The sequence below is a fragment of the Capra hircus genome, chromosome 5 (assembly GCF_001704415.2).
Source record: "Capra hircus breed San Clemente chromosome 5, ASM170441v1, whole genome shotgun sequence".
NCBI classification, from domain to species: domain Eukaryota; kingdom Metazoa; phylum Chordata; class Mammalia; order Artiodactyla; family Bovidae; genus Capra; species Capra hircus.
The window spans coordinates 42,561,776-42,587,493 of record NC_030812.1 but is presented as its reverse complement, the minus strand read 5'-3'; the positions used below and the strand labels follow the sequence as shown (position 1 = coordinate 42,587,493).

The 25,718-nt window shown below is 41.0% G+C and overlaps 1 protein-coding gene across 1 annotated transcript in view; it reads left to right on the top strand.

The window, feature by feature from the left end:
• KCNMB4 (potassium calcium-activated channel subfamily M regulatory beta subunit 4) overlaps positions 1-25,718 on the top strand; it is a 77,569-nt gene that overhangs the window by 18,656 nt on the left and 33,195 nt on the right. The window contains exon 2 of the mRNA XM_005680231.3: positions 15,207-15,334. Within this exon, the coding sequence (XP_005680288.2) occupies positions 15,207-15,334 (128 nt within the window). The remainder of the gene's footprint in view (positions 1-15,206; positions 15,335-25,718) is intronic.

Here is a 25,718-nt window from a genome sequence, read left to right as displayed (position 1 = left end):
AGTTCAGTCGCTCAGTCGTGTCCGACTCTTTGCGACCCCATGAATCGCAGCACACCAGGCCTCCCTGTCCATCACCAACTCCTGGAGTTCACTCAGACTCATGTTCATCGAGTCAGTGATGCCATCCAGCCATCTCATCCTCTGTCGTCCCCTTCTCCTCCTGCCCCCAATCCCTCCTAGCATCAGAGTCTTTTCCAATGAGTCAACTCTTCGCATGAGGTAGCCAAAGTACTGGAGTTTCAGCTTTAGCATCATTCCCTCCGAAGAAATCCCAGGGTTGATCTCCTTCAGAATGGACTGGTTGGATCTCCCTTCAGTTCAAGGGACTCTCAAGAGTCTTCTCCAACACCACAGTTCAAAAGCATCAATTCTTCAGCACTCAGCCTTCTTCACAGTCCAACTCTCACATCCATACATGACTACTGGAAAAATCATAGCCTTGACTAGACGGACATTTGTTGGTGAAGAGTAATGTCTCTGCTTTTGAATATGCTATCTAGGTTGGTCATAACTTTTCTTCAAAATCACTGCAGATGGTGACTGCAGCCATGAAATTAAAAGACACTTACTCCTTAGTTATTAGGGGAATGCAAATCAAAACTGCAGTAAGATACTACTTTTAGCCCACCAAGTGGCCATTAAAAATTAAAAGACAATAACTTGTGGAGAAAGACAGTAAGGGTGTGGAGAAATTAGAATCCTCATACATTGTTGATAAGAATGTAAAAGATTTGTAGCTGCTTTGGAAAACAGTTGACAGTTCCTCGAAAAGTTGAACAGAATCACCATTGGACCCAGCAACTCCATTCCTAGGTATATACCCAAGAGAAATGAAAACACATGTCCACACAAAAACTTGTACATGACTATTCATAGTAGCATTATTCTTAATAGCCAAAAAGTGTAAATAAATCATATGGCCATCAACTGATGAATGGACAAATAAAATGTGCTATATTCATGCAAGGAATTTTATTTGGCTATAAGAAGGACAGTAAAGAATATGCCTGCAATGCAGGAGATCCAGGTTCAATCCCTGGATGGGGAAGATCCCCTGGAGAGGGGAATGGCTACCCATGCCAGTATTCTTGCCTGGAGAATCCCCCGGACAAAGGAGATGGCACGCTACAGTCCATAGGGTCACATAGGGTCGGACAAGACTGAAGCAACTAAGCATGCATGTGCAATGTTTATCTGTTAATCCCAAATTCCTAATTTATCCCTCCCCCCTCCCCCTGAGGTAGGATTTCTACTCCTAAGAATCAATGCCACACTTGTTAGCAAAATTTAATGAGCATTGTATATAGTGATTAAAAAAAATGGGAGATGATGTCTGTTGATTAAAGAAGGTGAAATAGATGAAGATGCAGCCAAGAAGCACTGCCATCAAAAAGGATAATGCAGGGTATACGTATACTCACTAATAGTGAATGAGGGAAGCAAATGCAAAATACGGTTTTTACTTTTATTTAATTTGTGGGAAACTGTTGGGGAGGGGAGCAAGGGAGAAAGTCCAATGGTAGGAGTTCTGGGTGGTAGGAGTCCGGGAGATTTTTTGTTGTTTTTTTTAATTAATTTTTATCGAAGTGTAGTTGCTTTAGAGGGCTTCAGCAATAAAGAATCTGCCTGCGATGCAGCAGATGCAGATTTGATCCCTGGGTCGGGACGATCCCCTGGAGGAAGGCATGGCAACTCACTCCAGTATTCTTGCCTGGAGAATCCATGGATAGAGAAGCCTGGAGGGCGACATACAGTCCACAGGGTCGAAAAGGACTGGGCAACACTGAAGCGCCTGAGCACACGCACATGCAGTTACTTTACAGTGTCGTGTTAGTTTCTGCTGTACAGAATCCGCTGTATGCATACAAATGCCCCCTCTTGTCTTAGATTTCCTTCCTGCTCAGTTCACCAGAGCATTGAGTCGCATTCCCCATGCCGTGTGGTAGGTTCTCATTAGTTATCCATTTTACGCATAGTGGTGTGTACATGTCAATCCCAGTCTCCCAATTCATCCTACCTCGCCTTTGCCCTTTGATATCCATATGTTTGTTCTCTCTGTCTGTATCTTTATTTCTGCTTTGCAAATTAAGTTCATCTGTGTCCGTTTTTCTAGATTCTACACATATAGGTGATATTATACAATATTTGTTTTTCTCTTTCGGACTTACTTCACTCAGTATGACAGTCTCTCAATCTGTCCACACCTCTGCAAATGGCACAGTCTCATTGTTTCTAATGACCGAGTAATACAATTCCATTGTGTCTATGTACCGCATCATCTTTATCCACTCCTCTGTTGATGAACATTTAGGTTGCTTTCACATCCTGGCTATCATAAATAGTGCCGCAGTGAACTTTGAAGTACATGCATCTTTTTGACTTACGGATTTTCCTCTAGGTTTATGTCCAGAAGTGGGTTTTCTAGGTCATCTGGTAGTTCTGTTTTCCCTGGAGCTCCTGTAGGCAGTGCCCTGCCACCCGTAGGCACACACAGAAAGAAGCTCCTGTGGCAGACCCCCCTGTCTCCATGCACACCCTCCAACAATGGCCCCTTGCCTCTCTAGTGGGAGGCTTCTTCCCGGACTCCCTCATTTGTGGTGCTCTACAACCTAGCCCCTTCAATCCATCTTCACACAGTGAACCCCAGTCCTCCCCCTGGCATCTGACCTTCGAAGCTGAGCCTCAGTAGTCAGCCCCCACCCGCTCCACTGGGCGAGCGGACAAGCTTCTCAGGCTGGGAAGTGTGGGTCGGCACCCACGCTCTATGCAGGTCTCTCTCTGCTTTGCTCTCAGCACGCTTGCTGCTGCGCTCTCCTCCAAGACTCCAAAGCTCCCTCTCTGTCCCTACCAGTGAGGGGACTTCCCAGTGTGTGGAAACCTTTCCTCCTTCACATCTCCCTCCCAAAGGTGCAGATCCCATCCCAATTTCTTCCTCTGTCTTTTTCTTTTTTTTCTTTTGTCTTACCCAGTTACTTGGAGATTTTCTCTTTTGAGAGCCTGAGGACTTCTGCCAGTGTTCAGCAGATGTTCTGTGAGAGTCGTTACACACGTAGATATATTTTGATGTATCTGTAGGGGAGAAGGTGAGCTCCATATCATACACCTCTGCTATTTTGATCTGATCTCTGAATGTTATGTATTTTTAAATAGTAATTTTCCAAATAAAGTTTATTGGCAAAATACTCAAAATTATTCTGAAAATATTTAATTAAAAATTATAATTTTGATGGGATGAACTTTTAATTTACAAAAACTGTGAAAGTCCTAAAAATATAGGTAAATATTTACATAATTTTGTCACTGGACAAAGCCTTTTAAAGCAAGAGCAAATATGAAATAATACACTTTTTTAATGACACAGTAAGAAAAAAGTTAACATATTTTTCAAAAATATTAAAATTGAAAAAAAATACCAATTTGGGAGAATATTTGCACTATGGTAGAGCAGTGATTCAAAACTCATTACGTGAAGAGCTTTGGGCAATAAATGGCTTTCTCTTCAGTGGGAGACTTATAGATGTGATGGTTAATTTCCTGTGTCAACTTAACTGGGCTAAAGGATGTCCAGATATTTGTAAACCATTATTTCTGTAATGAGAGACATCCCAGAAATATTGCTGTAAAATGAATTCTCTGAGGACTTCACTGGTGTCCATTGGTTAGGATTCCGGGCTTCCACTGCTAGAGGCGCGGGTTTGATCCCTGGTGGGTGAACTGAGATCCTGTATGCTGGACAGTGTGGTTAAGAAACAAAACCAAAGCAAGTAGCCTGTTATTCTACACTGATTCCTGAACACTTGGATGAAATACTATGCGAGCAGATTTGAAACCATAGGATGATATGGTGATTCTCTAGGATAATACAAACTTCCAAACTAAAACAATCTAGTAATGATTTCTTCTTTTTCAAAGTAGACCAGTTACTAGGGAGGAAATAGAAAAAGATCTCAATAGAACTACAAGAGGACTCCTCTGTCCCAATCCCTTTTGGCGTCCAGAGACAACTATACTTCACTTTTCTCTTTTTCCATTGTTTAAATCCATGTTCAAACAATAGTCTCTCCAGTGTATATATTTTAGACAATCACCTGCCAATGGTTGGATCTGAGCATTTAACTTTCTTACACCATCCCAGTCCATCTCATTTTTCAGCCGTTCATCCCTCAGATATCATAGTTTTGGGCCAAATTAACATAGAGTACTTAACATTATTTTAACTACATAATGTTCATTTTTATTGCTACTTTTTCTTTATGCTAATAACCATGCTCTTAATATTTTCTTACTTCCTTATGTACCTTTCTCTTACTTTTACAAAATTCTCCCACAGAATTGTAAGACTCCTTTGTATACTGTTTTTCACGCATGTGCTATGCTAAGTCACTTCAGTCATGTCTGACTCTTTGCAATCCTGTGGACTGTAGCCCACGAAGCTCCTCTGTCCACGGGATTCTCCAGGCAAGAATAGTGGAGTGGGTTGCCATGCCCTTCTCCAGGGAATCTGCCCCACCCAGGGATAGAACCCTCGTCTCTTATGTCTCCTGCACTGGGAGGTGGGTTCTAGTGCCGATACCTGGAGAGCCCATATACTTATTCATAATGTGTAACTGTTTCATACTACTTTTTTCTCTTTTAAAAAACTTTCCTTTCTGGACTCCTTCAGCCTACTGCCCCAAACTGTGCTGGCTGCACCATGGGCCTGCTTTGTCTCTCCTCTATTAGGTATTCTGTTTCCTTGACCCTATGCCATTGTCTATATACCTTTGCTTTGGTGAGACACATCTTCAGGTAGCTTCCTGAGAAAGGGTGCATGGGAAATACAACTTTTGAATCTTATGTATTGATCAGAGTTCTTTTTCTGAGGCTGTATGATACTCTAGTCAGTTTAGTCAAAATGCAATTTATTATTTATCTATTGCCCATAAATCAATATAGGCCTGTATGTCCAACATCATTCCTTTAAAGAGAAATAAACGATTAGAAGTTCTGCTCAAAGTTATGCTAAACTGAGGTCGAATGTTTTCTTCGACCAGAACTGGTCACAGGCTTTAAACACTCTCAAGCACACTGCAGTGTACTCCTAGAGGGATGAAAATCTTGTTGTTGTTCAGTCACCTAGTCATGTCCACCTCTTTGCAACCCCATGTTCTGCAGTATGCCAGACCTCCCTGAATATCTTAGTCTGAGCAAAATAAGCCTAGATTAACAACTGCACATTATGATAAGTTGAGAAGGCCATAGGACAAAAGTGAAGAGGTGTCAGGAATGCAAAGCATTTTCTTATGAATCTTGTTTGCCTGCAGGAGCTGCGTTAGCCCTGAAAACCCCACCTCTATGTCTAGGTGGGTCGAATAGCCCAATATACAATGAATGACATGGTGATTGGACATTCCATGCTTAGGCATCAGTAACAAACCAAGAGTTTCTTGAAAGGAGAATAGCAATTTGTCAAAGAAAGCGTGGGTTTGATTTACACTATCAGAACTCCACAGGCTCCGTCTATCCCTCCCATCCGGCACTCCTTGGATACCATTTGAGGTCCTGGGCCACAGAAGTCAATGAAAAGAGCAGGTTCTCCTGCTCTGGCTGCCACTGAAAGGGGGCAGGTTTGTGGATTGCTCAGTAAGGGATCAGAGGTACAGTCCCAAATATGGGTAAGTGTTTCCTCCAAAATGTCAAGGGTCCATCAAGCACTGTTCCTCTTAGTTTTAACGAGTGAAAGGGACAGCAATCTGTTTCACTTTGGAGGAGACATCCAGAAATTCCCTGTGCCATTATACCCCCAGAGGCATCACTGAGATAACAGACCACTGCATTGCCCACCCTCTGGCACACCTGTACTTTACTGAGGAATCTAGGGCACTTTGTACTCCCCAGTTTCTGATCTCAGCAGTGGGTATCGTCAGCATGATATCATCCGCCTGCAGTGCAGGAGACACAGGAGACCTGGGTTCGATTCCTGCATGGGGACAATCCCCTGGAGGGGGAAGATGGCAAACCACTCCAGTATTTTTCTTGGAAAAGCCCATGGACAGAGGAACCTGGCGGGCTACAGTCCAGTCACAAAGAGTCGAACACAGCTGAGCAACTACGCAGGAGTGTGTATCGTTTTTATTATGATCACAAATTTTGTGGATCATAAATATAGACAGGGCGTAATGGGACAGTTTATCTCTGCCCTGTGATGTCTGAGGTTCTAGTGAAATACGTGAAGCCTGGAGGCAAGAACCATCTGAAGGCTCATTCACTCACGTATCAGAGAGTTGATGTTGGCTGTTGAGTGGGGGGCCTTGGTTCCTCTCCACACAGGCCTCTCCATGGTCTCTCTGCATGGACTACTCTGGGCCTTCTCACAGCATAGTGTCAGAACTCCAAGGGCAAGCATTCCCAAGAGAAAGATGCAGGCAGAAGCTATGCCCTCTTTTTCTGATTTAGCCTTGGAAGTCACACAGCATCACTTCCTCTGTAATCACAGACTCATCCATATTCTAGGGAAGGAAACCCACAACACTGAGTAGAGGAGGGTCAATGTCACATTGTAAGAGCATGTAAAATAGGATAGATATTGGTGGAGCCATCTATGGAAAAATACATGCTGCCACAAATAGGAAGCATCAATTTTTCATCACCACTATTTATCAATTCTGGTTCTAGGGGACTTACTACAGACAGGACTTGTTGTTTTCATTCATGCAGAAATGATGGTTGTTAACATTTTATTTTATACACACACACACACACACACACACACATATACAGTGAATCCCAGGTGGCTCAGTAGTAAAGTATCCACCTGCCAGTGTAGGAGATGCAGATGTGTGGGTTTGATCCCTGGCTTGGTAAGTTCCCCTGGAGGAGCAAATGGCAACTCATTCCAGTATTCTTGCCTGGAGATTCCCATGGACAGAGGAGCCTGGCGGGTGGCAGTCTGTGGGGTCACAGAGAGTTGGACATGACTGAGTGACCAAACACAGACACATATACACACATTATGAGGCATTTCTGAAGGCATGCAAGAGCATTTAACACATTTCATTTCAGTGTTCTATATGGTCATAAGAGGACTGGCCATCTCAAGGATTTTAAATTATCATCATAAGCCATTGAACACATCCTTACATATACTGCCATGCTTATTATAAATAATTATTGTTGAGCATCTTCCAGATTAAAACTTCTTGTTTGGGTCTGACTTCTATTGAGATTCAACCTCTATTTTTTGGCAAAGACACTGCATTTTTATTTCCTGACTTTCCAGCTGAATGAACTATTTTCTCTTGAAAGTGGAATGTTGTTCCAAACTTTTTTCAGTTTTCATAATGTCACCAACTTTAGCAGTCTATTTGAATCCAGAAGTTAAATAAACAATGTCAAATTACAAAAATGCAGATGTAGTCTCAACACGTAATAATACAGTCCAACTAAAGGAGAGTTGGGGGCAGGTGGGAATACTCTGTGGTGGGTAGTGAGTTGTTTTTTACAGAAACTGGTAAGGTTACGAGAACAATTCTTAATGAGTAGTGAGCGGTTCAGATAATTGGGGCATTTTCCAATGTCTTCTTCCATGCCCCTCACCTTCAAGCACATTAGATGATTCAGTCTTTCTGGAACATCCATAACATTCCATTTCTGCTTCTTGGAATGTCCCCTTCCCAACCTATTCTCTGAGAAACAAACTCCCATTCAACCTTAAAGACACAATCATGTTGTCTCTTTTGTGAAGCCTTCTATTTCCCCTCAAAGCCAAAATTTTCACTTCCTCTTTCGTAACTATAAAGCACTATTACTGCACTACATGTTCCTGGGAAGGGAGGAAGAAGAGGGCTAGGGAGTAACATCTAAGCTTTGTATCCTGTCCTGAGCAATCAAGAATGGTTTAGTGCATAAATGATCAATTCCCCAAACCTGTCATTCCAAGGAAGAAAGAAAGCTGTTAAAAATGCAGGTTCCTAGTGCCTCTGAATGAAATTCTCACAAGGGTGGATCTTTTGACAGTCTAGGGGTCTGTGGGACCATTCTTGGATGAACCCTATTCTAGGCTGGGCACCGCTCTGTACCTGTCCAGCCTGCTCTCTCTGAAGAGCTCATTTTAGCGCCCCTTTGTTCTTAGCCCTACTTTTCACATTTTCTAAGCCATTTATTTGGCCTTTGGATTCTTCCATAAGATTATTTCCATTTAGCTTTCAGATGTGTGTGCGCATACTGGAACCAACTGCCCTAGAATTTAGCTTCAGTTCAGTTCAGTCGCTCAGTCGTATCGGACTCTTTGCAGCCCCATGAATCACAGCACACCAGGCCACCCTGTCCATCACCAACTCCCGGAGTTCACTCAGACTCATGTCCATCGAGTCAGTGATGCCATCTATTCATCCCATCCTCTGTCGTCCCCTTCTCCTCCTGCCCCCAATCCCTCCCAGCATCAGAGTCTTTTCCAATGAGCCAACTCTTTGCATGAGGTGGCCAAAGTACTGGAGTTTCAGCTTTAGCATCATTCCTTCCAAAGAAATCCCAGGACTGATCTCCTTCAGAGTGGACTGGTTGGATCTCCTTGCAATTCAAGGGACTCTCAAGAGTCTTCTCCAACACCACAGTTCAAAAGCATCAATTCTTCGGCACTCAGCCTTCTTCACAGTCCAACTGTCTCATCCATACATGACCACTGGAAGAACCATAGCCTTGACTAGACAGACCTTTGTTGGCAAAGTAATGTCTCTGCTTTTAAATATGCTGTCTAGGTTGGTCATAACTTTTCTTCCAAGGAGTAAGCGTCTTGTAATTTCATGGCTGCAATCACTATCTGCAGTGATTTTGGAGCCCCCCAAAAATAAAGTCTGACACTGTTTCCACTAGCTGACACATAATTCTGTATGTGTTTGTTCAGTTAACCTACATTCATAAGGAATTTGTGTTTGCATGCAGTGCACACGTTTGCAAGCAATTAATGAAGTCATGAGGCATGTGAAATATTGTAGGGTTTATAAATGACTCATTTAAACTTTTTATTCTACAGAGCTTTTTTTTTTTTTTCTTTTTGGCTGTTCAGTTCAGTTCAGTTCAGTTCAGTTGCTCAGTCATGTCTGACTCTTTGTGATCCCATGAATCGCAGCACGCCAGGCCTCCCTGTCCATCACCAACTCCCAGAGTTCACTCAGACTCACATCCATCGAGTCAGGGATGCCATCCAGCCATCTCATCCTCTGTCATCCCCTTCTCCTCTTGCCCCCAATCCCTCCCAGCATCAGAGTCTTTTCCAATGAGTCAACTCTTCGCATGAGGTGGCCAAAGTACTGGAGTTTCAGCTTTAGCATCAGTCCTTCCAAAGAGATCCCAGGGCTGACCTCCTTCAGAATGGACTGGTTGGATCTCCTTGCAGTCCAAGGGACTCTCAAGAGTCTTCTCCAACACCACAGTTCAAAAGCATCAATTCTTCAGCGCTCAGCTTTCTTCACAGTCCAACTCTCACATCCATACATGACTACTGGAAAAACCAAAGCCTTGACTAGATGGACCTTAGTTGGCAAAGTAATGTCTCTGCTTTTGAATATGCTATCTAGGTTGGTCATAACTTTTCTCCCAAGGAGTAAGCATCTTTTAATTTCATGGCTGCAATTACCATCTGCAGTGATTTTGGAGCCCCCCCAAAACAAATCTGACACTCATTTCCCTGACCAGGAACTGAACCTGGGCCATGACAGTGAAAGCAATGAATTCTAACCACTAGACCCCAAGGAATTCCCCCCCTTTGTTTTAAGTGCTTTTCTGATTGTATGTTTATATTTTCAGAAATGTCATTAAAACTATACACCAGAGCTGACACAGAGAGGTCTTACGGGATTTCAGAAAATAGGAAAGTATGGTATTAAATATAATTAAATCTATGTTCCAGTAGATAATGTTTTAAGAATTCATTTTCTAACCAAATTTACTTTGGAAATTATTTAATCTACTAAACCCATTCCAATATTATGTCTTTCAATAATTACCTCCCTAACCAAGTCAAGTCAAGAAAGAAACTGAAACCAAAAAAATGTCTTCATTTCTCTTTCTTAGGTAATGCCTAACATAGAACCCAGCCCCCAGTGTTTAGTTAAGTAGATGGTGTGTTTTGTGCAGTGGTTTTTTTAAAGTGACTCAGTAAAGGAAGAAAGTGAATTTTGCCTACTCTGCCCACAGGATTGAAACGCAATCCTCAAGACACATCACAAAGAACCCACTCAAGAAGTGTTCTATTAAAATACAAATTCATTGTGGTAGGCTGAAAAAGAATGCTGTTATGAATCTTGATAAGCCCTAAAATAAGATAATGTAAAATAAGTGATAATGCATACATAATCAGATATTTCACTTCAAGTGATGATAGTTTCTTCCTTTTATAAACTCCCTGAAAGTTTTTACATTAATACACTCAGAATAGCCCATTCAGTTCCATCAATTTCCTTCATGAATGCAAAAGTCACATTTCCTTTCTAAAAGATAGGCATTAAACAAATATATTTTATCATGTACCTCTTTTTCTCCTGACTTTTTAAAGAGAGTGATTTCATGCAATTTTAGGCAGCAAATGACACAGCCTCTAGTGAAGGTTATTTGGGCAATAATGGTATTAGAAGTTGGGAAATGCAGCCTTTGCAAATGAAAAACAAGGAAAGGTCATAACAGCACGAAGAAGTTTCTCCAAGGGAATGCTCAGTGTCCTCCATGACCGAAGACGTTGTGTCTATAAATTCACCTAAGTGAAATTACATCTGTGGCACCAAAAACCAACCCTGAAGCCAAATTGAGACAGGAGGGAACAAGCAAAGACTTACAATACATTTCTCTGAGAATGTACGGGAAACCAAAGGGCTGGAACCTCAGCCCGCCAGTCCACAGGAGGACTTCACAAAGCCCATTCCCAAGAAAACATTACACTAGTTCCCCAAGAGAGGGGTGTGGAAGTTGGGCCATCTCCCTGACCACTAAATCAGGGGGCTCCAAAAAGGGAAAACTGGGAAGCCCTAAAGTGAGGCACTGTGGTGCAGTGGTTGAGAATTCTCTGCAGGGAATTCCTCAGCAGTCCAGTGGTTAAGACTCTGCACTCTCACTGCCGAGGGTCCCGGTTCAATCCTTGGTCAGAGAACTAAGACCCCACAGGCAGCAAAAGAAAAAAAAAATTAAATTAAATTAAAAATAATAAAATGACTCAAGAAGCTCAGGAAAAAAAGAATTCTCTGCGATTTGAATCCCAGCTGTTCCATTTACCATTGTAATCTAAGAAAAGATTTTTTTTTTTTAATTTTTAATTTTTTTTTTTGGCTGTGCTGGGTCTTTGTTGCTGCTCAGGCTTTTCCCTAGTTGTGACAAGTGGGTGTTATTCTTTAGTTGCAGTGAGCAGGTTTCTCATTTCGGCGGCTTCTCTTGCTGTGGAGCACAGGCTCTAGGTGCAGGAGCCCAGTAGTTGCTGCTCCTGGGCTCTAGAGCACAGCCTCAGAAGTTGCGGCACGCGGGTTTAGCTGCTCCATGGCATGCTGGGCCAGGGATCGAATGCGTGTCTCCTGCATTGGCAAGCGGATTCTTCACCGCTGAGCTACCAGGGAAGCCCTTAGGAAGGTTTTCTGAAACCCCTCTGTCCCTTAGTTTCCTCATCTGTAAATTGAGGGTGATTATAATATTTGCTCATTTGAATTGAATGAGATTTGGATTAATTAAATGTTTGACATATAGTCAATAAATGTTAACCATGCTGGTGATAGTGATGATAATGGTGATAACACACACATTGTGCCCCTCCTCCAAAGGAGAGAGATTTATGAGGACGCTATTTGGTACCAGGAAAACCTTGAACAATTTGAACAACCCAGAAAAGAAAATCTCTATGACTGATTTTTGAATTCTTTTTTCTGGAACACTGTTTTGAATTTTCACTTATACCTTATTTTAAAATTCTAACAATCTACACTGATCCACCAAATTGAGAAAGAATCTAGAGCAAATCTGAGTTAGGCTTCATAGAAATTTTAAAGACCAATTAAATGGACAATCAAGGTATAACAAAAGAGATAATAATGATTTTTAAGAGCCTTAAAGTTTAGCCTTTTAACAATTTTCCCAATTTTCCTTTCAAGGAGATGTGCACTTTAGAAGTTATTGGAGTATTGTAAACTCATTATTTAATCTATGATACTCTTTGGAAAGAATGCAGTCCTTGGAAAAAATACTTAAATTTTGATCACAGCTTATTTTCCCCAATGTGAGAGAGTACTTTGCTTCCAAAAATCCATCTACACTAGCTCAAAGTCTCCTAGAGGCAATAAACGTTCCTTTTATCCCACGTAAAATCACAACATACCTAATATAAAACTTTACGCCCTCAGTGAAAGTTTTAGTCTGACTTTTTCAGAAATGTGTAGCTGTAATTCTCCTGGTCAGACTACAGAGCTGTCATTCAGTAGAGACATTTCTTTTAAATCCACTTCTTTCCACCTCCTCCCAAAAGTGAATAGTAAAGTTTTCAAACTGAGATAATTACAGAATTTAAAAATCTGCTTTAATTACACTTGGTTGTTGGTTGTTATTCCCCAAAATGTTTAGCTTACCTCTTGTTTTGAGTATCAGTCCGACTCTTGCAACCCCATGGACTGTAGCCTACCAGGTTCCTCTGTCCGTGGGATTTCCCAGGTAAGATTACTGGAGTGGGTTTCCATTTCCTTCTCCAGGGGCTCTTTCCAACCCAGGGATCGAAACTGCATCTCCTGCATTGGCACGTGGATACTTTATTGCCGAGCCGCTAGGGAAGCCCTGTGTTGAGCGTGCCTGTTGCAAAAAGAGCTCTGATGAGTTTTTCAAGCTTCACACCTCATGGTTTCTACCTCCAGATCTAGAAACTTCTGCCCCTACAAAGAGCATAGTCATTTGACGCAGCTACTCTCACTTCATAAACTAGTTGACCATGATACAGAAAATGAATTTTTAATAGAAGGAAAGGAAACATCTGTCACATTATAGGAAATAAGAAGCCCTTTATAAACATTTTCCTAATGTAAAATACATGTCTCCAAGTAAAGACTAACCACACTTGTCCTCCTTGCTGGCTGGAATGGTGGTTTCATCAGGCTTCCTGACCATCTCCCCAGTGGGCAGGATCTCTTCTGGAGAAAATATGCAACAGTGTTTGCAGTCCTGCCTTCTTGCTGTATCTCCAAGAAGAGAATCATAGAGATATAGAGCTAGAATTTATTTTGGAGACTTAGCAGATTAGGAAAAATGAAATTCAGAAAAAAAGTAATTTACTTCAAGCCCAAACATGTAACAACTAATAAGACTGAAACCCTATCTAACGGTCTCCATTGCTTCTAAGCCCAACTGCTGCTTTGAAGAGCTCAGGATTCATAATTTCACAGAATTTTTTAGCTATATATTATTGTTATTAGTAGAAGTGAAACTATATATGCAGAGGGTAAATATGCATTGAGACAATATTTGTATAACGTGAATTTTGTTACATATAATAGAAGAATATTTTAAATTTAAATAAATAAAACTTTAAATTTTATTCTAAGAAATTTTAAAATATTTTAAAAATTAATTTAAAATTTAGTTTTTAAAATTAAAAATTTAGTTTTAAAAATTTTAAATAAAAATATTTAAAATTTAAATGAAATAAAATTTAAAACGTGTTTATATATACTTTAAAATGTTTAACTGCTATAAAAAAATATCTTCCTCTTCTTGAATAAAGATGTATCCACATGTGTTATTATTAATTAATTTTACCAACATTTCTGAAACTTCCATGTTAACCAGGTATAGTCCTAGGTTTAAAGATACAGAAGAGAAAATAATAGCCCTTGTCCCAGCTTGCCAACAAATTGGAGAGACTGACATAAAACAGACAAGCATGATACTGTGGATTCCACATGGCAGATTTGGGAGCAAGAGCTTCTGTATGACTGCATCCCAGGCTTGAGTGAGAATGAGGGCCAGGCAGGGACCAGATCATGGAGAGCTTTGTACATCATACTAAAATGTTTGTATTTTACCCCAGAATGGCTAGGAGACATTGAGAAAGTAGATGCTCTAAAATCATGTGACTCAAATTTTTCTATAGAGCTAGTGGATTTTTTCTGCTCCTTAATGCTGAGCACCCTGACACAACATCCGAGAGTGGGATATGATGAGTCACCAGACTCTAGCTGCAGCTGTGGAACTGACGGAAATCTCAGTTTCCTCATCTGTAAGGTGGGGGTCATTATAGGGCTGTTGTAAGAAGTAGCGGAAAGGCTACTAAACATTTATTACCATGTCTGGCATAGTAAGGACTTGCCTTGTGGCTCAGCTGATGAAGAATCCGCCTGCAATGCGGGAGACCTGGGTTTGATTCCTGGGTTGGGAAGATGCCCTGGAAAAGGGAAAGGCCACCCACTCCAGTATTCTGGCCTGGAGCATTCCACGGACTATATAGAGTTGGACATGACTGAGGGACTTCCACTTCACTTAAACATTCAATAGCTGTAAACTGGCATCGTCTTCGCCATGATCATCATCATAAAAGACTGAAATGGAAAAAATGGATTAGAATGCTAAGGGTTAATTGTAACATCTAGGGTTAAGAGCAGTCTTCTAACTCTGCTGAGTATATTGCTTCAAGTAATAAAGTCCCTTCACAGAGAACTACTTTGTCAGAGGCATGGCTAGAAAGGGCAACAGTTAGCAAAATGCGTTGATTATGTAATTGAGATGAACTTTCCCTTTGATTTTGCTGTTCAAGAACATGTAAGAAAAGAAAACGAGTTTCATCGGCTGAGATCAGTATCAGAGGAGAGCTGTGTGCTTGCTTTGTTAGTTAAAAGTAGAAGAGGAAAATGTCAAAGTCCGCTGGAGACTGGGGATAAAAATCAACTTTTGTGTTTCCTCCCTTTATTGATCAGCAGGCCCATATTATGCTTTCAACCCACTAGTAGATTGTAACTAATTGTTTATAAAGTATCTTTATAGTGTAATGGCTGAAAGTTATTTTTGGCTGTATCTTTATTATTGGAATACTTCCTGTAATTGCGCCAAATTCAAAATTTGAAATATAGTTTAGCAATTCCAATTTGGTTAAGTTGAAAATTAAGTAGGTCAAATTAGATTTACCATAAGCATAATGCCATCTATCTAATAAAAACAGCCTATATTTCAATATTCTATAGAATAATAGGTTTACTTTCTGTGTTCTGTTTTGTTAGTGCTCCTATATTCCTCCCTGTAAGAGAGAAAATCAGAAGAACTTGGAAAGTGTCATGAATTGGCAACAGTACTGGAAAGATGAGATTGGTTCCCAGCCATTTACTTGCTATTTTAATCAATTTCAAAGGTAAGCGAATATTTACATGTGCATATTAAAGTTGTTTGTAGCCTCAGTAGCTAATTATATTAGTAAATCATAGGTTGTGCTCACTTGACAAAACATACAACATGGAGACAGATAGTCTCGGCTCTTCCTAGCATGTAGTTAGGGTAGCCCTTTCTTACTCTATAGGATAGGGGCATGTAAAGAACCTGCCAGCTAAAAAAGATGAGAACTTGTATCATGCGTCATAGAGTTTACCCTCTGGAGACACTAAGGAAGTGCCTTTAGGTAGGAGGACTGTATACGAGGAGTGTTCTCCCAAATCATTTGTGATTAATGATCACAAACTGAACAACATTCAGATTTATCATCATTTTGGGCTGCATCAAATCTTATCTTTCTTTTTCCTTTCTATTCTGACCAGATATCTTCAAATGTTTCCATCATTAAAACTTTACTTGACCTAGAGAGAACTCAAGTTATAGCATACAGCAACAGTTCCTTGAATTAGAATACTCCAGTATCCACCCAGATTAATCATAGTAATTTGTTCATCAAATGTTGAGTATTCTCAGCTCTTTGCTGTCCCTCTCCATTTGGGTGTTCCACACTTAGGTCAGACTTTCTCTCTTCTTCCCATAATCCCTCTTAGTGAATGGCACTATAGTCTACTCATTTACTGAGTCTAGAAACTTTGAGTAATTCTTAACTCACTTTTCTCCTTTATGCTCTATAACCTATATTTATCATCCTGTTGATTTTATCCGGTATTAACTCTTCTGTGTCTTCCCTCTGCCACTGTTTTGGTTCAGGTTCATGTTATTTCTCATGAATCTGAGAGCACAATAGTCTTCTAACTGTTAACACAACAACAGTCTTCTAACTAGCCCTTCTACTTCCACCCTTTGCCCCACTCCAAGACATTCTCCACGTTGCTGCCAAGACTGTCTTTCTTAAACTTGGAAGCAAGAACAGGCAGGTAGTATCTACATCTGAGGCATGGATATGGCAGAGTCCCCTAATTCATGTAGAGGAAGGAGGTACGTAAAAGGGGCAATCTGTAGAACATCCAGAAGTGCCAGCTACAAGATATACCTCTCTGTGCTGTCTAGAGCTCTTCCTCAATCCTCACTGTCCTAACTATACCAAAAGAACTTAAAAAAAAAATGCATCACAGATGAATTAACTTAGAATATTTGGTGGTTGAACCCAGGTATTAGCATTGAAAAAATCAATTCTAAGGATTCTAATATACGGTCAGGATTGAGAACCATTGCTCTATCCTCTCACCCATAACCCTCTACTGGAATTGTTTGTATGCCCATCTTTCCAACCAGGTTGCCTACTGGTTAATGGTATGGACCGTATCTTCTTTGGCTTTGTATCCCTAGTACTTAACACAGTGGCTGGTTCTCAGTTAAGAAATGTTTGGTGAAGGAACGAATCAATGAACACAATGTGCCAGAATAATAAGGAGGGTTCTTTGCTTCCAAGGAATTAGACTTTCTTGGGGGAAACAGAGCTTATGCAATGTAAAGGCACAATAAAGGACAGAAATGGTTTAACTATCAGAAGCAGAAGATATTAAGAAGAGATGGCAAGAATTTCATGCAAAGTATGATTTCATCAGTTGGAAATGAAAGGGAGGAAGACCTTGAAGATGGGGTGGCTGTGATAAAAAAAACAAGTTTGACAATATAAGTTACATGCAGTGCAGAGGTTATATATAGCAAGGAGTGGTGAATTTGTAAGCTGGAAACGTAGCTTAGGGTTAGATTTCCAAAGGGTCGTAAATGCCATGTTAAGGAGAATGATCTTTGTCATTTGGGCAATTAAAATTTGTGAAAAGATTTTCTTTTTTTGAACCAAAGGCTCACTTGAGTAGATCTCTGATATAGAAAGTAAGGGGTGTGAGAGTTGAATGTGTATTGGAGAGGAAAGATGGCTGAAAGCAAGGAGCTCCAGCTCAGAGATGGGGGCGAAGTAAGAAGAGTACTGAGTGAAAAACATAGCATTTCTGAGTGGCTACCTGTGCCAATCATTGTGAAAAACATTTTGGTTAGATCACTAAATTTCTTATAATAGTTCTAAATACTGGCCCCACTTGACAGGTGGGAAAACTGAGTCTTAAAGACTCCAGCTGAAGTCTTGAAGTGAAAAAAACAGAATGCAGCTTGAAACCAGCTCATCTGATTCCCTGAGCTCCTCCTGTTAGCCTTCTTCTTATCCCAGTAAAGCAGTTTGAGAGAGCGGTAGTGGCAGTAGCCCATGGAGGGATATATCAGAAAAGACATTTAGAATCACAGTCAACAGAACTTAGCAGCCATGTGAGTGATGCGGAAAAGGGAGGTATCACATTTGACTGAGTGTGAGAAAAGGATAGTCTAGCTCTGACTATGCTGAATTTGAGAGTCTCAAAATATCCAAAAGAAAGAGGTAGAAGTACAGACTTTCAGTTCAAGAGCAAGAAGTCAGGGTCAGTGTTATACGGATCTGGGAATCGTTGGCACCCAAGCCACAGTTGAAGCAAAGAGAAAGAATGCACACTGGGAAAGAATGCGCGCTGGAGTGAGGAGAGGAATGTGGGCAGAATCTTGGGATCCTCTGTGTTGACGGTATGAGGGGGAGGAGATGGAGAGAGAGTGGCCAGATGCTGAGAGGAAAGTGAACAGATTTGGAAGGGCGAGTGTTTTAAGGGGAAAAGAATAATCAGGATCCACTGCCGAGAAGTCGTCAACTGTGGCAGCTCCGAGTGTGTAAGTGATCTTTGTGAACACGGTTTAGGTACTGCCTTAAAGCAAAGGGTTTGCAATCACTTTGTCTTAGGCTGAGATGAGCCTGTGAAGGCTTTACCAAGTGCAGACTACTTTTTCAAGAAGCTTGCCGTGACTGGAAAAAGAATTGGAGGGAGGAGATGAGTAATTGAGAGGGAAATAGGAATGGATACAGAGAAATGAGATGGAGTATGGACTAAAACTGCTGAGGAAGAAGGAAATATTGACTACACATAGGAAATAAGGAAAAAAGGGAACACTCCCTGAGGAAACCAGGGGAGGAATGAAATACAAAGGTGATGTGGGGATATGTTTTCCGGTGAGACGGGGAGCCCAGCCACAGGAAATAGGCACTAACAGTCAAGACAGTTTGATACTGAACCCACCACAGTCTGCACCAGGTGATCCTTTAGGCTCCCAACCCCTGGACCCGCAGCTGGTTTCTGAATGTGCATGACCTTGAGCTTGCAGGAGGAAGCCGAGAGGCACCCCCTCCCACGGGCTGTGCTACCCAGCTGCTGGTCATCTTGGTAACTTGCCCTCACTCCACACTCAGGTACCAAGTTTTCTAAAGGCTGCCTCCTCCAAATAGGGCTGCCTTCTGCTAGGGCATGAACTCTGAACATCCTCAGTACGAAATCAAACAGGACCATTCCCTGGCATGCTGAGAATTATCTGTAAAGAACTCACCCTGCATTATGCTGGGTTGGCCAAAAAGTTTTGGGGGTTTTTCTGTAACATCTAATGGAAAAACCTGAATGAACTTTTTGGCCAACACAGTATATCAATTATAGTATATCAACTTTAGTAGTGGTATATTTAAATTCATCATTCCTTCTTTGGAACAGATACCCACTCCCCATCCATCATCTCACTGCCCAATTTTCAAACTGTTGGGGTATAGACAGAAGTAGGGGTGGTCTCCCACAACTCAGAAGCACTCCAGACATGATTTTAAGTGACTTCGAGAAAACAGAAGTTTGAAGTTTGGCTCTTTTATCATGACATTTGCAAGAGGAAACAAGAGTGCCGGTTGGAGGTGTGAAAAATGGCAGCTCCTTGGTGCCATCCACTCTTAGTACTCTTTTTACTACTGCAAAATATGCAATAAAAATAGACTCACTGTAAAGACTCCCAGATGCTCTTGATAAGGTGAACTTTATATTTAAAGTAACCTTTAGATTTCACTCAAATGCAGGATTGGGGAGAAAATTTATCAAGAAGTTTCCGTTTTCAAGAAAAGGATGTTATTTTAAAAATCTAAGACAAAGATGATTGGAGTCTTAGGTTTCCATTGTTGAAGGCTTATTTAGGTGAGTTACACTCAGGAATAGAACCTGCAGTGGCCAGAGCAGCCGTCAGTAGCCATGCCTGCCCTGGAAGGATGGTCCCCATGAAATCACCCCTTCCTTCTGTGCCACCCAAAAAGCACAACATGGTGTGGTGACTTCATGCCCAGGGCTCGTGGAACCAGGCCCTGGCTGCCTCTATTCATGATCTTCCCATACAGCCTTTTGGCTCTATGACTCCTTCAACCTTGAAGCATCGCATCTCCATACAATGGGTAGGTTTTTATTTTACCCCCTTTACTATAGGCAAGGTCACAGTTACTTTCCCTGTATATTTTTGTCTCTTGTTAGCCTTTCCTTGGCTTATCTTTTCTCAGCCAAACCCTAGCAGTGCCCACTTCTCTCTCTCTCTCAAAGCCTCTCAGTAATGTCCGGCTCTTTGCCACCCCATGGACTGTAGCCCACATGGCTCCATGCCCCCTTCCCACAGGTTTTTTCTTTTCTGGCTGTGCTGGGTCTTCGTTGCTGCGTGGAGTTTTCTCTAGTTGCGGCGACTGAGGGCTACTCTTCAGTGGCAGTGTGCAGGCTTCTCGTTGCAGTGGCGTCTCCTGTTGCGGAGCACGGGCTCTAAGAGCTCAGGCTTCAGTAGGTGTGGCTCCCGGGCTCTGGAGCACAGGCTCAGTAGTTGTGGCACACAGGCTTAGTTGCTCCGAGGTGTGTGGGGTCTTCCCAGACCAGGAATGGAACCCGTGTCTCCTGCATGGCCAGGTGGATTCTTTACCACTGAGCCACCAGGGAAGCCCACCAAGTTTGTTTTGAAATCTCCATTCAGTTGCTCGAAAACATCTCTGAGTCTTACTTAGTCTTTCCATACAATTTTCCTCCCTCATCTTTGCCTTCCCCAGCTTCCCCTTGACGAGGACATGTTCCTGGAAAATGGGTACTCATTCCTTAATTCCCTTTGGATATAGAGACAAGGAAGAGTGATCCGTCCTTAGTTTTTGAACTTTTCCTCTTAAGGAAAGCATTGTGTTGTTCTATACAGGTTTACTTTTTAATACTTTTTTTTTTTTGTCCTAAGTGGATTATAGTTCACAGAGGGCACAGAGCAGGCTTACACATGCACACGTGTGCACCCCCCCCCCCCACACACACACACAATTGTCAAATGAACAGATCCAGCCACTTCACCCGTGAAGCCTTGAATTCATTCTCAGTTGAGGCCCTCACTGTTTTCCATCTAGATTGTTGAAGTGCCCCTCAACTGGTCTTTTATGCCTGGCCTTTCTTTCATCAATCATCTACACGACACTAAGTTTTGTTGTACTTCATTTAAGTCTTGCTTGATTTTGTCACAGTCCTTGATTAAATTTTTCTGCCTTCTTATTGTTCATTGGATGAAGACTATGCCCTTCCAATTCCAGGTTCAACTTCTGCTGTTTACTCACATGTCCATAAGCTGGAAAAAGAAAAACAGACGTGATCCATGCCTTCATGGAGCTTATAGCCTATCGTCACATTAGATAGATAATTGCAAAGTGGAGTAAACACCATGAAGGAAAAGCCAGGGATGCTGCGATGAGATCTTATAACAAGGTGGGGAATTTCAAAGGCCTGTATGCATAAATCATAGTTAGGTGGAGACCAGAAGATGGTCAAGAGTTAGGTGGGCAAAAAACAAGGGAAACAGTATTTCAGAATGAGACACCACTGTGTGCAGAAGTTCTGAGGCAAGAAGGTTTGGTGAGTTTTAGGACCCAAAAGGCCCCCATGACAGAGGAGCTGTTAGGGAGACGGACGTGGTGAGTGTTGATTCTGGAGAGAATAGGCAGGGTTTACATTTCTCTTAAACTCAGTGAGTAGCCAGTGACGGGGCGTGGTGACTTGACCTGATTTAAAGGTTTGCGCATTCATTCCACCTAGGCCAGCCACCTCAGAGGGCGCCCTGTTTCACACACACATTCATGCCTTTGCCCTGTCTCTCTCTCCTTCCTTCGGCTTTTCCCTTTTGTAGGAATTAGCACGCTACAGTGGTAGGGAGGCTGAAACTAGCCGCTTGCTAGCATGTGGTATGTTACTCTGTCCTGTGTGTGCCCCATTCCCTTTGTAGAGGGAGAAATAATAAGGTTATTGTGAGGTTATCAATGAGATGGCACATGCCTAACCCTGAGTAATTCCTATGGAAGTGTTTGCCGTTTTTATTTTTGTTACTATTAAGACTTGCCTCAAAGGCCACTGTGTAAACTTCTCTCACCTTTTCAGGTATAATCAGTCCCTCTCTCTTCTGAGTTCCTACAGGGCTATGATTGCTTTTATCTCTCTGTTAGAGAGTTGGCTGAATATGTCTCTTTCTCCTTGGATAGGTTATGACTTCCTTAATGCAGCAACCATGTGGCCTTAGGTGTCTGGTTTACATTTCTTCTTTACCACTTAATAACTATGTGACCTAGGGTAAATTGTGGAACTTCTTGCTCTTGATTTTGTTATCTGTAAAATGAGACAACATGGTCTGTCTTAAGGATTTTACTTTTTATTTGTTTATTTTGGTAATGATCATATCTGCACAAGAATGAGTACTTGGTATATGTATATGCTTTTCTTTCCTTGCCCTGTAAATTTCTAACATCAATGGTGGAAACAACTAGTCAGAGCATAGCCTAATTATTCACTGATTAGATGCGGAGTGAGATCTTGAATGAATACATAATAGAAATTTGATTAATGAGTAAAGTGATGTAACACACAAAAATAACTCCAAGGAAAGAATTCTATTGTGAAATAAAATAAATATGTTGTACTTCTGATCCTGAACAAATATATCCTAATTTTTAAGTTCACCCAGAGTATGTTTGTCCTGTGATATATATTTTCCAAATTAAATTTGTCCTTAGCATTTTAGACAAAGATGAACATAGTGGTCTGAGCTAAAGTTGAATAGAAAGCTCTTTAGAGTACAGTTTGAAAGTCATAGAAAAGGAATGCTCACTTACTTAGGGCTTAGTTTTCTTACCTACAAAATTTCATAGATTAAATGATCTCTAAGAGTCCTCTAAGTTCTCAAGTTTTATGATTTTGTAATTCCCTGATTCTGAAGGTATGTACAATACAATAGCTTAAAATGATGGATCAAATCCTAATGGTGAAAGAGAAAGAAAATTAACAAAGAACCAAATGGTTAGCAGTCAGGAGCCATTAAGTGTAGGAGCAAAGTGTCCTACCTCAACAGTAATTGAGTTTCATAATGATGACACTGAGTCATCAAAAAAGTTAAATTTGGTTCAATATACTCTCTTTAATAGGTAAGGAAATGTGTAATGGCACTTTTAGAAAGATGTTACCAATTATATTTTAATATTTTTATTGGTTTTTATTCAACTTAAAAGGTTAAACTTCAATTATTTGGAAGAATCACTTATGTGAATACCTACCTCCTTCCCTTGAAATAAACAATATTGTTTTAGGGAGTCCAAAACCTTCCTGCCACAAAATAGCTAATCACTCTTCTATCATGGTATTACCCTTCCCAGCATCCTCAATTTCATCCATTGAATTACCATCATTTTAGTCTATTACTCTTTAAAAAAAAATTTTTTTTATTGGCAGATAATTGGTTTACAATATTGTATTGGTTTCTGCCATAGATGACAAACAAACATGTGAAAAGATGCTCAACATTGCTCATTACTAGAGGAATGCAAATCAAAATTACAATGAGGTATCACCTCACTCCGGTCAGAATGGCAATCATTTAAAAATCTATAAGCAATAAATATTGGAGAGTATGTGGAGAAACAGAAACCCTCTTGCACTGTTGATGGGAATGTAAATTGATACAGCCACTATGGAGAACAGTATGAAGATTCCTTAAAAAACTAGGAATTAGAACTACCCCCATGGCTCAGTGGTAAAGAATCTGCCTGCCAGTGTAGGAAACTTGCAGGAGACAAGGGTTCTATCCCTGGGTCAGGAAGATCCCCTGGAGAAGGAAATGGCAACCCACTCCAATATTCTTGCCTGGAAAATTCCATGGACTGAGGAATTCAGTGGGCTACAGTCCATGGGATTGCAAAGAGTTGGACAGGACTGAGCACCTGAGCACACATACCCTATTACTCTTTTATTCAAGTATTTATTAATGACTAGCCTTACACCAGGTGATGGTAATCAGATATAATAAGACTTAGTTTCTGTCTTCAGGGAACTCACTGAGTACTATGAAAGACCAACATGTAAACCAACACTTGAAAGGTAATTTATTCAGTGGTAAGCACCATAATTACACACACACACACACACACACACACACACACACAGAGAGTATAGTGCTTAGACCTACTTGAACGGAGAAAAGGAGTGGAGAGAGAAAAACCTTCATAGAAGAAAGTCTGAATTGTGTTTTCTTAAAAAATGAGTATTTTCTGAATTGTATCTTCTTAAAAAATGAGTAGGAATTTTCCAGATAAATGGGTAGGAATTTTCCAGATAAATGAAGGCTGAGGAAATTGGTCCTGAATATTCCTAAAGGAAATCAGTCCTGAATACTCATTGGAAGGACTGATGCTGAAGCAGAAACTCTAACACTTTGGCCACCTGATGTGAAGAACTGACTCATTTGAAAAGATCCTGATGCTGGGAAAGATTGAAGGTGGGAGGAGAAGGGGGATGATAGAGGATGAGATGACTGGATGGCATCACCGACTCGATGGACATGAGTTTGAGTCAGCTCCGGAAGTTGGTGTTGGACAGAGAGGCCTGGCGTGCTGCAGTCCCTGGGGTCACAAAGAGTTAGACAAGACCGAGTGACTGAACTGAACTGAAGGAAAGAGATTTCGGGTAAAATAAAGAATGTTCAGAGGCATGAAGATTTGAAATGTCATAGACAACTGAATGAAATGTAAGGCTCTACATATTCTTGGAGAGTACATTTAGGGGAAAAGTGATAGATGAACTTGAAGAGGGTGAATCAGATAGTGCTCTGCTTTTGTGGCATGCTGAGGTTTTAGACTTTACCCTGTATGCAGTGGAGGAGCAACACTCACGTTTGTGATTTAGGGAGACCAGTCTTGTGGCTGCATGGAAGACAGACAGGATATAAGGTTAAACAATTTGGAAATTATTGAGTCAGTCTTAACAAGGGATGAAAAGAGCTTGGGCAAAGGCAGGATTAGTGGAGAAGTGAAGGAGGGGTTGGGTATAAGACTGTATGGAAGTGGAGCTCACAGACTTAGAGATACACCTGTGCATGACTGGGAGTCAGATTCAGAGGAGGATGGATTGCACGACTCTGGTTTGCTGTCCTGGGTATTGGAGGCAATATCAATTAGGGGTCTCTGGGAAGACTTTTGCTTTCCTAATAGAAGCACCATCCCCTCGTGTTTCTACTGCTTTTGTCCTGGCAGAGAATTGGTAGAAGTGGCTTGATGGCAGAAGTGCAGAAGCCATATTCCAACTTTGAGGTGATATGAGTCAAGGTGGGCATGCATATGTTATAAAAGGTAGAGCAAAAAAGATAGAAAAAGTCAGCTTTCCCACACCATCATTGAGTAGCTACCCCTGCCCTGGCCCACCTACCTCTGGATTTCTTATTATGTGAGATTAATAATACATGCTTATATATATATATATGTCTCTGAATGCATTTATAACCAATATGGTGAAAAATGATTGGTCAGTTATAGTTGATTTTGGCTACGTCTTTGCATCTGTTTTTGACTTATGAAGCTCTAAAACCAGATTTCTTTTTTTGGCAATGCCTCTCGTCTTGCAGGATCTAGTTTCCCAATCGAGGATTGAATTTTGGCCCCCAGAGTGAACGAACTAAGTCCTAACCACTGAACTGGCAGAGAATCTGCCAGATTTCTTTTTAATATATTTATGGTTGAATTTAATTGTCCCAATGGCTTCTAAGCTTTCCTTTCATTCTTTTTATAAGACATATTAATAAAGAAATAAACTTATTTTTACTGGTAGACCCCTTAGGATACAAATGGGGAGAAATGTGCATATAAATGTGGAAAAGGATATTTTGAATAAATTTTTTTTCTTTTTTTTTTTTTTAGTTTTTTATTTTTTAAATTTTAAAATCTTTAATCCTTACATGCGTTCCCAAACATGAACCCCCCACCCACCTCCCTCCCCACAACATCTCTCTGGGTCATCCCCATGCACCAGCCCCAAGCATGCTGCACCCTGTGTCAGACATAGACTGGCGATTCAATTCTTACATGATAGTATACATGTTAGAATGCCATTCTCCCAAATCATCCCACCCTCTCCCTCTCCCTCTGAGTCCAAAAGTCCGTTATACACATCTGTGTCTTTTTTCCTGTCTTGCATACAGGGTCG